The sequence below is a fragment of the Oncorhynchus kisutch genome, linkage group LG19, assembly GCF_002021735.2.
Source record: "Oncorhynchus kisutch isolate 150728-3 linkage group LG19, Okis_V2, whole genome shotgun sequence".
Taxonomy (NCBI): Eukaryota; Metazoa; Chordata; class Actinopteri; order Salmoniformes; family Salmonidae; genus Oncorhynchus; species Oncorhynchus kisutch.
This window is the reverse complement of record NC_034192.2, coordinates 42,039,331-42,052,805: the sequence shown is the minus strand read 5'-3', so window position 1 is coordinate 42,052,805 and position 13,475 is coordinate 42,039,331. Positions and strand designations below refer to the sequence as shown.

The following is a 13,475-nucleotide window of genomic DNA, read 5'->3' as shown; positions in this document are numbered from 1 at the left end:
ACTCTTCTGGGCAGCCCATATTGTATTTTGAAGCACAGAGGCTATTGCTGGTCCCTAAACATTCAGCACGGCTAGGTTTTTTTATAGATGAGAGATGGATAAACCACATCAGTCACACTACAAAACGTGTCCGTAATTACCTATTAGTTTGTACATAGTAGTTACATAGGAAAAGTGGAATTACAGTGTAGATACAGGTGTACTTAGTTACTTTTCTGTTTGCAGAAGGCACGATTTCAAGGATTTTGCAAATAATAATCAGAAAACTGAGAAATAAACCAATTCATTAGTGAGAGGAAGTTTAGCCACAATCTCTTTGAGTTTGTTTACAAATATTATGTTACAAATATGTTATTATTGTAATTATGTTACAAATATTATGTTACACATGTTACACAACTCACAAATCGAAGTCAGTATACCAGTTGCAAGTGTAGCCATGGGTACATAGACTATAATTCCACTCTACCTGCCTATGTGACTCCATACAAATAAATAATGATAGGAAAAACAGACTCTTATTGTAAAGACCTGTATGTGCTGCCTTACTATTTGCTTTGCCCGTCCAGACCCCCTGGTGTAAAACGAGCTGAGTCCCATGTTAAGGGGACATTGTGCCAACAACATCAAAACCTCCTCACCAGACACTGAAGTCAGGAAGACTTTGAGTTTGGTATCAGCCAGGAAGGCTACTTATTATCTTCTTCCATCTGCTTTCTACTCGCTATAGCCTCTAGGAGTAAACAAAGCATGAAAGTACAGCCTTGTCTTTAAGGTGACCATGGCCTCTTTCCACTCTTCCTAACAAATATGGATCATGATACAATATTAAGTAATCATACTACATAATTAACATCTATATAAAATAAGGTAATTCATTTACAAATCCATCTCTGTCACATCCCAACAGAACTTGGTGACAATCATACATAGCTCTTCATAGAACAGTTATCCCAGCAGCATACCACCCTGAGTACCACTGCTGGCTTGCTTTTGAAGCTAAGCAGGGTTGGTCCTGGTCAGTTCCTGGATGGGAGACCAGATGCTGCTGGAAGTGGTGTTGGAGGGCCAGTAGGAGGCATTCTTTCCTCTGGTCTAAAAAAATATCCCAATTCCCTGTGTAGGGTGCCGTTTTTCGGATGGGACGTTAAATGGGTGTTCTGACTCTTTGAGGTCATTAAAGATCCCATAGCACTTATCGTAGGGGTGTTAACCCTGGTGTCCTGGCTAAATTCCCAATCTGGCTCTCAAACCATCACGGTCACCTAATAATCCCCAGTTTACAATTGGCTCATTAATCCCCCTCCTCTCCCCTGTAACTATTTCCCAGGTCGTTGCTGCAAATGAGAATGTGTTCTCAGTCAACTTACCTGGTAAAATAATGGATAAATAAATCCCAGTTCCAGCACGCCTCAAGTCACTTTAAATCTCCCAGAGATCATTAGCTATTGATCAATATTGCTCCTGTTTTTCACCAAGTCTCTTTGTAGAACGCCTTTGAGCCAAGTCCCAAAAGCCTTTTGTGCCTCTCCTCAGAAGATCAGAGATATGATAACAAGCAACTATTTCTGGTTGGGGACACAGTGCCAACCTGCACTGATGCTGCATGCTGCAGAGAGCTAGAGTACACACTAAAGCAGCCACAGCTTTTGTTCTTGTCTTAGCTGGTATACACCCAGCACAGAGATGAGCCATATGGAGGACATGCTAGATGCTTGAAACAGTGACCCAGACACTCTTGATTGATCGCCAAGCCTTTTCAAAGGCCAGACAGTCATGAAGGCCAGTTGTTGGTTTGCTTTCTCCCAGATACTTAATTGATTAGTTCATGACAATGCTGGCCATTAACTACATGTGGTCTTCATGGTCTGAGTCAGTACAACCCTTGATGATGGGTTCTGACATGTGCTCCATCCAGACTAAGGGCTTTATTCAATCCGCATGGCAGAAGCGTGATTGAAATTTAAAGAAACTTTAGTTGCCTGCATTCTAGGCTCACTCTGAAATTACCATTACATTTCGATTGCAGAATCTGTAACACTTCAGCTTTACAGATCGGATAGAGCCCTAAATACAAAGAAAAAAATATAGCATCTGACCAAACTTGTGGTCAACCTTTAAAGCTCCAATCATTGCCTGATGTTGGAAGGCTTTTTGAAACAAGGCTGTCAATCTTCCAACCTTTCAAGGGAATAGATGACTGTTTTGAGCCCACTGTCGCCAAGTTGGGGAGGCACTTTGTGACAATGGACCGGTAACTGATTGGCTCCGATCAAGCCTTTCAGATGGATGTATCAGGAGCCTGACACCAAAAATGCCACAGATCAAATTCTCCTTACATCAATCCACTCTGGTTTAAAACAGTCTCATCTCTGTGAGGGAGTTGTCAACAGCTCATTATATCTTTGAAAGTAGCTTGAAGTAGCAGACAGGCCATCTTGTTCAGATATACCATCTTGATCGCAGTTCTGTAGGTTAGTGGCTACAGACTAAAATAACATCTGAGTAGATATCCCTGTACAGGACTGCAATTTACATTTAGGGGAATTTTAGGGAAAACATTTTTTCTGGAGTTGTCTCAATACTTTCAATATGATTTATTTCCATGTCAGGGCCTGAAAATGCCCTTGTCCGGAGCAAAAGATGCCAACTTCAAACTCCCCCAAAAAGTGTTTAAAGGCACAGTTAACTTAGTGTATGTAAACCTCTGACCCACTGGAATTGTGATACAGTGAATAATAAGTTAAATAATCGGTCTGTAAACAATTGTTGGAAAAAGTACTGTCATGCACAAGTAGATGTCCTAACCGACTTACCAAAACTATAGTTTGTTAACAAGTTATTTGTGGAGTGGTTGAAAAACGAGTTTTAATGACTCCTACCTAAGTGTACTGTATGTAAACTTCTGACTTCAACTGTAATTAGGTTTTAGAGTCATAAAGCAACTGAGGAAAAACTCAATTGCTGCTGTGTATACCACTTGAATGAAGAAATCTCACCAGCTGGATTCGGTCTATGTAGCAACATTTGAAATTGTGTTTTTTACATAGGTAAAAAGTAGAGACAGAGCTACAAAATGGTATATCATACACTGCATTTTTGAGGAACAATGGGAAAGTAATTCTAATTTGAAAGTTGATACAATTGTGAACTCACTTTTGAGAAAAGGGCCTTTGAATGTTTTGGTACCCACTCGAGAGTTCTCCTTGGTCTACACCCATTCAGCATTGTTCACACCCTCTTAAGGCAGCCACACCCATCTCTTTAAGGATTCACATTTTAAGTCATGCTAAACAGTGAGTAGTGTAGTGAAAATTAAGACTAAAAGTGGTTGTAGCCTACCATAAGGAAAAAATCCAGGTAAACAGAAAGTGTCCAGATGTAAAGATACCTTAATTGAAAATTACTGAAGTAAAATTAAGTACCCAGTAAAATGCAACTTGAGTAAAAGTCTAAAGTATCAAATTCCATACTAAAGTATCAAAAGTAAATGGAATTGCTAAAATGTACTTAAATATCAAAAGTAAAAGTATAAACAATTTAAAATTCCTTAAACCAGATGGCCCGATTTTTTTATTGACCTATAGCCAGGGGCACACTCCAACACTCAGACATAATTAATAAACTAAGAATTTGTGTTTAGCGTGTCTGTGTGGTATGTCACAAAATCACAAAATCACATCACGACCATACATATCAATATTAATTTGATATATCACTATTTTGATAAGTCTTGCTAAGTGGATGGGTCTCTACAGAAGGTGTAAACGGTACAGCCAATGGTTACTTGCATAACAGCAATATCAGAAATAGATATTGGCAATATAAATCAAATATACACTATGTACATGAACAATATCAACAACGATAGTGATAGATGAGGTGGTTGTATGCATACAATCAAGGGTAAAGTGGCTGAGGAGCAGGATAAAAAAAAAAAAGTAGCAGCCATGAGAGTCATTTGATAATCATTTGAAAAGAGGCACTGCAGATAGTGCTGATGACTGGTCTATCCGAACCACGCATGAACAAAGCAAAGCAAAGCAAATAATCTGGGTAGCCATCTTATTAGATGTTCAGGAGTCTTATGGCTTGGGGGTAGAAGCTATTTAGAATCCTCTTGGACGTAGACTTGGCACTCTGGTACAGCTTGCCGTGCGGTAGCAGAGAAAACAGTCTATGACTAAGGTGGCTGGAGTCTTTGACAATTTTTAGGGCCTTCCTCTGACACCGCCTGGTATAGAGGTCCTGGATGACAGGAAGCTTTGCCCCGGTGGTGTACTGAGCCGTACGCACTACCCTCTGTAGTGCCTTGCGGTTGGAGGCTGAGCAGTTTCCATAACAGGCAGTGACGCAACCAGTCAGGATGTTCTCGATGGTGCAGCTGTAGAACCTTTAGAGTATCTGAGGACCCATGCCAAATCTTTTCAGTCTCCTGAGGGGGAATAGGTTTTGTCGTGCCCTGTTCACGACTGTCTTGGTGTGCTTGGACCATGTTAGTTTGTTGGTGATGTTGACACCAAGGAACATGAAGCTCTCAACCTGCTCCACTACAGCCCAGTTGATGAGAATGGGGGCATGCTCAGTCCTCTTTTTCCTGTTGTCCACAATCCTCTCCTTTGTCTTGATCACGTTGAGGGAGAGGTTCTTGTCCTGACACCACATGTTCAGGTCTCTGACCTCCTCCCTATAGGCTGCCTCTTCGTTGTCGGTGATCAGGCCTACCACTGTTGTGTCATCGGCAAATGATGGTGTTGGAGTCGTGCATGGCCGTGCCGTCATGAGTGAACAGGGAGTACAGGAGGGGACTGAGCATGTACCCCTGAGAGTGTGTTTCTGTCCTTCCATTGACTATGGTGCAGGGCATGTGATATCCATAGCCTCTTCGTCGCAAAACTCCCTGATCTTCTCAAAAACATACGTTTGTCTAGCTGTGTCCAGTCCAGGTGGTGCTTGTACAGGCAGACCATCTATGGGAGGAAGGATGTCAGCGTTGCGCAGCAGCTGAAACCTGGAAACAACAACACCAGGCTCCAGAGCATTGACGCTGTTAAACTTGAAGATTTTTTTTTAGAAGACATTACATCCTTGCACAACATCAATTCACCTCCCAAGTTTCAATAAGAAGAATAACCTCATACAATGCAATGGAAATGACATTCACCTGAAGTGCTGGTACTGCTTGATCTGTGGCAGCATCCTGAAGTACAGAGTATTGGTATTTGGTATTTTATTAGGATCTGCATTAGCTGTTGCAAAAGCAGCAGCTACTCTTCCTCGGTTCCACACAAAACATGAAACATAATACAGAATGACATAATACAGAACATCAATTGACAGGAACAGCTCAAAGACAAAATTACTTACATTTTTTTATAGGCACACGTAGCCTACATATCAATGCATACACACAAACTCTGTCACAGTGCTGTCCTTCACAACACCAGCAATCTCAGACAAAGTGTTCACCCTGGTCTTTCTGAAGTGCTGCTTGATGAGGCCGAAGCACCAGTCGGGGGCAAACTTGATGTGGCCTGTGATCAGGAAATTAAGGTCCAGACTGCGGTGGAGCTTGTGCATGGTCCGCCAGGCACAAGACCAGAGCACAAACTTGTTCTCGTTTTGGCCATTGCAGTTATCACAATTCAGATCCACACTTGTTTCCCCAACTCCGTAGTTGGTGAAGAAATGGTGAATGTAGTTGATGACTGCTCTGCTGCCTTTGCTGGTTGACATGCCTTCATCAATCAAGTAGTTGACTTGTTGTGGTATTCCTTCACAGCAGACACCAAAGAAGCCACACTTGCGAGGAGATAAAAAGTAGATGGGACCTGGCTGCATAATGACAGAAGGATAGTGCACCTGCAAACAACAAAAGAACATTAAGATAAATTACAATTAATTGTCTCGCTCCTGTCAACCTGTCTTTACACCAATCAGTGAAATGTATTTGCCTGCCTCCCATATATATATAGTCAGCAACCATCTTCTGGTAGACAGACCACTCACTCTGAACAAGCAGGAGATGCTGCTCTTGCTTCTTCAGCTTGGCTGATTAAACAGCTTCTGGTAGATCTGAAGACCTGATAGTTTTTCATCTGGCACTGCCAGCACAGGTCTGTCCTCGGCTTAGTGCTTGAAATGTGGGGCAGCAATTTTCTCCACAGATTCCTGAAGGAAGACTACACATACCTCTGGAAAATACCCCAAAAAATGTGAGATCAATAAAAGTAGTGCCAATGGTCCAACGATGTTGGAGGTCAATTAAATAATCAAAATGGGTTTATGCTTTACATTCCAAGTGTTGTCATCGATTCCTTGTAGAGACGCCACACTGATGCTTTTGTCACATGGGATGGCAGCAGCTTTCCACCAAAGTGTTTGTGTCCTGGGTGGCGTCCTGGTAATGCTATTGCATGATCCTCTGCGTAGTTGTTGATGAAGTTCACCACTCACAGCAAGTCCTCATGCTTCAGGTGTAACCTGTGCTTGCTTGGGCCAGTTCTCTTTTTGATGGGAGCCATTAGATCATTCTCCTTGTATGACTGGTGGAGGAGAGTCGAGGGTGTTCTACTGATGCTGAAAGAAAAATTCCAGATACTAACGTTACACACACTTCATATATGTAAGTTAATGTTAGCTAGCAAGCCAGCCATCTAACCTCCGCTTACGTTAGCTAGCTAACAGCAAGCTTTAACTTGGGGTCTTTTGTTTAGACATGTAACATTAACATTAGCTAGCTAAAAAATGAACTAAAATCCCAATCCATAGAGTAACTTTAGAAAACCAGCCTTCGAACTCCAGCTGGCTAGCTAACAGCAAGCTTTAACTAGCAATACAAACCAATTGTCATAGCTATCTGAAGTTAACCAAATATAGTAGGTTCAATGTTACATTCTTACCCGTATACATGGATGAAAGCTTCACGGCAGACTGCAACCCCTTTAATTAATTAAGACGTCCTGTGTCTTGTTGCTTCTATCAGACATTCCACTGATTTCAAAACTCGGTCAACTTCTTCCATGACAACAACACTGTTGATTGTTGCTGTTTCATCTCCAGCACTGTCATCAGAAGACTCTACAATGTCTTCTTCAATTAAAATGTTTTTCCCTAAATCAGGGATTTCCTCATTGTCTGATTCATTTTCAGAGTCAGAGAGAGTCAGCATGGTACCATCATCCTCCAGAAAGTAGCCCACACAAATTTTTTGCAATTCAGGGCAGCAATGTTATTGAGAGCAGTAACAACATATTTGCAGTTCTCCGTAACATATTTGCAATTCTCCATGGCTATCATTATATCTTTCGAAAAAACTGCAGAGGAAAGGATTATCTACGGATTACGAGGAGCTCATTTTATAGACACAAGATGCAACACCGCAGACCAATCCAAACTCATCCCTCGGCATGTCCAGCCCACGCATTATCTCAAGTTATCATGGCTGGCGAGAAGGTTGCTCTCTTTCTCTGTGGCTAAACCAACTAGGCTCGTAATTTAACAATTGTATTCGTATTTACAGATAACATACAAATTTGATATTAAGGCACAGGAATGTTCACATGTTCGAGAAGGCATTTCTGCCAAAAAACACATTTTGATAAAAAAATATTTTTTACGTTCAAAAGGCTCTCCTGTGACATCGTGACTTGCAACATACACCTAGTTTCCTGAATCGGGTCACATGTAGTTTCTTGCAAAAGCCCTCTGTGACTTTAAATAACATTTATCTTAAAACTTTGATTCCGAAATGTGTCTGGAGATTTGGTCAACTCCGTCATATTTGTCTAAAATCCTAAATGAATCAGGAATGAACAGGGACAGCTATACTATAGGGACCCCTTATTCATGTCCTCATGCAGTGCAACAAGACCACTCATGTGTTGCGGTCCAAACACTAAAAAGAGATACCCTCGTCAACTTACCCTCGCCTTATGCCCTTGGGGGAATCCCCGTCGTCATCTTGGAGGGTGCTCCAAATGATTAGCCAAGCAAGGGGAGTTTGCAACGTAAGCCCCTCAGCCCTTGTTTTTAGTCAGCTTTGCGAGTGTCCAATTAAATTCACTCCAGGGCCTGAAACTCTCCATAATTCAATTCACGACAATTGTACATCCGCTAAGAAAAGTCAGTGAAAACATAAAAACAACATCAATAGAGAAGTCAACATACAAGTGTAAGTAAAAACGAATGCAAATAAGTTAGTACACATGATGGCACAAACATGTCTCGTAAAAAGTAAATATGTTTTTGTTTGGTTTTCTTTTGGAAATTGTAGAAATAAAAAAAAATCCTTCTTCAGAAGTTCCAGCTAGGCAGGCTAACGTTAGTTAGCTAATTAATTTGCTAGCTAGCATACAGTAGACCTATATTAATAATTATATATTTAATATAAGTAGACATGCACTCATAATTGACTGTAGCACATATAAAGCACCCACAAGCCACCGGTGGTTGATTTAAAATCAATCATCATGGGATGAACGAGTGATGATTTTCCGGCCAAGGGTGGTCCATTTAAAAATCATTCCTTCCTCCCTCGCACCTTGCCCTGCAAGTGTATACTCATCGTCAGACGTCACGACACGTCATCAGAAGTGTCCACTTAATTTGAGGGCTGAGGCAATACAGTAGGGTGTCTCTTTTAAGTGTTTGGACAGCAGCCGTGGTCTGCAAAGTACTCTACTTTTGATATATTTAAAAAAAGCAATTTTGGAATCATCATGGTCCCAACAATGAACTGTCAACGCCATCTGCCTGATAGATGAAAATAAAAAATTGAATTTTTGTTCAAATATGTTACATTTAATTAGGTTTTAGAGTCATAAAGCAACTGAGGAAAAACTCAATTGCTACAGTGTATACCACTTGAATGAAGAAAAATGCAAATTTTCAATAAACTCCATGAAATATCAAATCTGTCAGATTTTTGTCTAACGTCAATTCTGTCAGAGTGCTGGAAAATCTAATAGAAATCATATTTTTATTGAGGATATTCATTATCAAAAATAAGTCTGTTTTAATTATCGTTTGTCAATTCCATTAGGGGTTTGTCAAGTCCGTCACTGATGGCTAACCCCCTTAAGAAATGTTTTTGGTCAATATTCTGAAAGAATAATCACTGTTCTGCAACATATGCTTAAACAATTGAAATATTTGCTGTGCTAGACCTAAGGGATCATGTTTGCTTTAGAAATTTTGTTTTATGTTGTAAATCTAGAAAAACATGCCAAAATGCTAACGGAATTAGCCCTGAAGCATTTAATAGCGCTATAAAACAAAACAAAAATAAGTTTGATGATTTGTATTACATATTTGAATATTCTAATGTTAGAATTAAACAATCAAGGCCATTAAACATTTGTTGGACAAAAATTGTACAAATTGCCTTTTATGGTGTAATTTTATGAAAACATTTTTAAAAATGGTTGCTCCTTTATATGGTGTGATAGCTAATATTTTGGGTTATCAAAACATATATTTCAAAATTGTTAACATGAAGACATATATTTGATATTGTCCCGTCTTTGAAGAATCCCTGAGCTCAGCCAAAAAAAATCTCAGCCTCATGGCAAAATGTGTGAAATAACAAGAGAATAGTTATAAAACTGCAAATTTTTCTCTATATATTTTTGAGGGGTGAGTGGGGCCTTGCTCAGAAACTGAGGAGGCCCTGCGAAACTGCGCTATGCCACTGGAATGTTCATGCATTGTCCAAGGCAACACATACCAGTAAACCAATTTCCCTCATTCAAGTTAAAAATGTGTGTACACCCATGCCATGTATGATTGCACTGGTATTTCAGACACTGGGACTTTGATTCCTTTGTGTCATATGAAATGAATACGAGTCACATCAATTGAATTTTAGAACATGGATGTCTTTCACATGCGTCTGATGTGCTTATTGCATAATGCTGTTGGTCTTTGATATACTTGGTAAGTTGTGCCATGGCTTTTATGATGTTCTTTGAAGTAGGCCACATAGCAGTGTGTTTTGATCTGCTGGTTTGCTTTGAATGTGCCTGTTGTGGTCACACAGTGATAGTGGTTATGTTGAACTATGCCGTTGATAATTTTGCTTACACTTGTACTGGGACACCTTAGCTATTCTGTTTGAAGCATAGGTAAATGTTGCTAAAACTTGGTGATCATGCCCATTGCTGTGCTTGTTTGATGCTGTATCTGGGTACTAATAGCCAATGGATGCAGTCATCTGATGCTACGGTGATGTTTGATGCTTCTGCTAAGAAATCATGTCATGGAGTCCTGCAGTCTTCTCTGCAATATAAAACAAAATATGAAAGATATTTTGTTTAATAAAAACTCCGTACAGTGACTGGTTGCGTATTGTATTGTAGTAGGTAAAGTACTGACCCCCGATCAAAATACTGGAATGCAGGCATAATATCTTATCCACAAATGCTTATCTGGGGTGGCAGGTAGGCTAGTGGTTAGTGCATTGGCCTTGTAACCGAGCTGACAAGGTACAAATCTGTTGTTCTGCTCTTGAACAAGGCAGTTAACCCACTGTTCCTAGGCCATTGTTGAAAATAAGAATTTGTTCTTAACTGACTTGCCTAGTAAAGTAAATACTACTCTGCTGTAGACACTGTACCACTAGAGAGCAACAGAGGATTGTATAGTCACCATCATATGTGTTGTATGAAATGTGGTCCTTCATTTCCTTTAAAACCAATTATTAAAATAGCATGGATCAGAATTACATGTGATTCCTTACAATTAGGCTGGGAACTGCATCACCTGTACATTTTGAAGAAATGTTAATGTTCAACAAATTAGTATCACATTAAGAATTCTTCAAAGGCTCATGCCTATGATTAAGTGGGCAGGCTATAATTGAGCCTAAAACTCTACCGAGTTTCTGCCCTGTGATCTGATACAACTCTTAAGGCTTTGATAACATTAGGAAGGGCAAGCAATTATTACAATCCAAAATCTACATTTCCGTTCAGAACTGTATAGAGCGAAGACGACTTACCCCGAAACCCTAGGATTATGAAGTTGATAGAAGCCATCAGTGTTAAGGGGTCTTGTCCTGTCAAAAATCCTGGTTTGTTACACTCACAAATCGGTTCTGTCACAATTTAAACAATTCAATTCAACTGTTACAAACAGCTGACTTCAAAGAGGAGCAGAATTTGGCCGTTTTAATCATTTTAGGGCACGCATTTAGGAAATGAAGGTCTCATTGAACACTTTCTAAACGCCTTTAGTAAACATCTTTAGTAAAGACTACGGTACTACCATTTCATTAGAACAAATGACAAATGAAAATGGCTGACTCGAAAGAAAGCGTTTTAATCCATGATCTTATTAATTATACAAAACACAAGTTATGATAGCTGCTAACATGTATGGATTCTATATTTGGACAAACTTGTTTGGGGGATATGCGTTCATTAATTATTTGTGTTCATTAAATATTTATTGGACAGGGGCCAAGTCACAAGGCATTATGCGTGATCAACACGCAAGGAGCAGATATTTCACTGAATGTGGTATATAGTGATCGTCTGTACCACCTTAAATAGATTTTGTTTTTACTGTTTCTTGACAGGATATTTCATACCTTATGCAACAAAAATTGCAGAGACTTCTAAATTAAATTTCATAATTCAAAGACGCATAATTCAAAGACACATTATGATGCAATATCCAATATTGTTTCTTCTGTAACATAATACAAAAAATATCCAAAAAAAGGTTTTAGATTTTATTTACAAGGTATAAACACAACATAAATTACTTGGTATAATCATCAATGGTCTGTTAATCAATTTCATAGAAAACAAAACAATAAAACTCATAATTTACAAAACATGGTGTTCCTGTGCTTGGACAAGACAAGTATCTGTGCCAGACTTCCTTCATACATATTTTGCCCTGATCTCCTACCAAGGCAGATACACAAAACAAATATTTTGTATAACATGTAACTTGTTATGATGTCCTTTTTAAAAGCAACACAAAGGGGTATGAGCCAGGGTTTATCAAAGGGAGTGCTTCTCAATTTCGACATGTTAGGTGTGATGGTCACTGAGTGAGACGAAACCTCAAATTGAAAGGTCATCGATTCAAGACAAACATCTGGTAATCGACATTGCCTATTGAGGAGTAAAAATTCATACATCATATTTCCAGAGAAGTGCAGATATAATGCGTATGTAAACATTTCATTTCACCTTTAAATACTTTCTTTTAATTTTAAGCAGACAACACTAAGTAAAAAACAGAGACAAAAAAAGACTAAATATTTCCCAAAACACTACTATTTCTCCTGGCTCCTGGTTGAGAGTCAACAGTCCAATGAGTTTGTGCTACAGAGGTACATCTTGTCACTGCCCATATTAAGGTTTGGCGTAGTTATACATTTACTCTGTAGTAGTCCCCTGTTTAACAGCATTGCACAGCATTGCTTTCGATCCCATATGATTTACAAAAACACACACCCCACTCGGACATAGCTATATTTAATCTTTGGCCATGCCACTATTGATGCTTTCATTCCCCCCGTCGCCATGCCTCTATTGAAACAGGCCATTCAAAGTATTTTTGGCAGCAAGTGCACAATAGTTAGTTACCTTTTCCCTATTTCACTTTGCCGTAGGAACTGAATGTTATTAGCGCTGTCCGCTAACTCCGGATATTGCTCGATGGAAAGTGCGTAGTACCCGTCATACCCTAGCACTTTCCCATTGCTCAGGAGCTGCCTCTTCTCTCCCTCTGTCCATGGGCGGACGCCCTCCTCGCCATCGCGCACCCTCTGCTGTTCCCTGGCCCACACACTCACTAACGCCCTCTGGCGGGCCAACTCAAGCACGCGGGCCTTCTCCTCGTCCACCGTGGAGCCATAGCGCACATGCAGCGCAAGCGCCCCACGCCGCAACTCCACATCTGCAAAGCGCCGAGTCCGGCTGTCCATAACCGTGGTGGACTGGGACACGCTGACATTGACACCGTTCTCCAGGGTCTTGTGGCCGCTGGTGAGACGCAGTGTCGCCAAGTCGCCGTCGGGCAGGCCGGGCTTGACGAAGTAGTGAGTGTCGCAGCCTTCCACAGTGAAGTGCAGGTCTTCAAGGTAGAAGGCATTGTTGAGGACGGTGGCCACCTTGATGCAGTCCTCGTTGGCTACGTTGAGCGTGTGAGTGTGGGCGGTGCCCTTGTAGATGGCAAACATGACGGCCCTACCGATAGGGGACTGGGCGGCTGAAAACCATAACCAAGATTTCTCGCCTCGGCGGCCTCGGCCCGCATTGACCTCCGGCAGCCGCTCAAATGTTAGGAGGGCATGCGCCTGTCTGGTAACTTCCTGCTGGACCCCAGAGATGGACTGTGAAGAGAATGCAGTGAAACGTTAATGTCTGAGCATGGCAGAACTTCACACTGCAGTCCATTCATGAGCAGAAGCAGGCGTCAACAGTGCCTGCAAGATAATTGTATTACCAGGAAGTGAG

General features: G+C 40.6%; 1 protein-coding gene across 1 annotated transcript in view; it reads right to left on the bottom strand.

Moving 5' to 3' along the window:
• Positions 1 to 11,721: 11,721 nt before the first annotated feature.
• Positions 11,722 to 13,475, bottom strand: part of si:dkey-237h12.3 (teneurin-3) — a 157,679-nt gene continuing 155,925 nt past the window's right edge. The window contains exon 28 of the mRNA XM_020509186.2: positions 11,722 to 13,351. Within this exon, the coding sequence (XP_020364775.2) occupies positions 12,599 to 13,351 (753 nt within the window). The 3' untranslated portion in view covers positions 11,722 to 12,598. The remainder of the gene's footprint in view (positions 13,352 to 13,475) is intronic.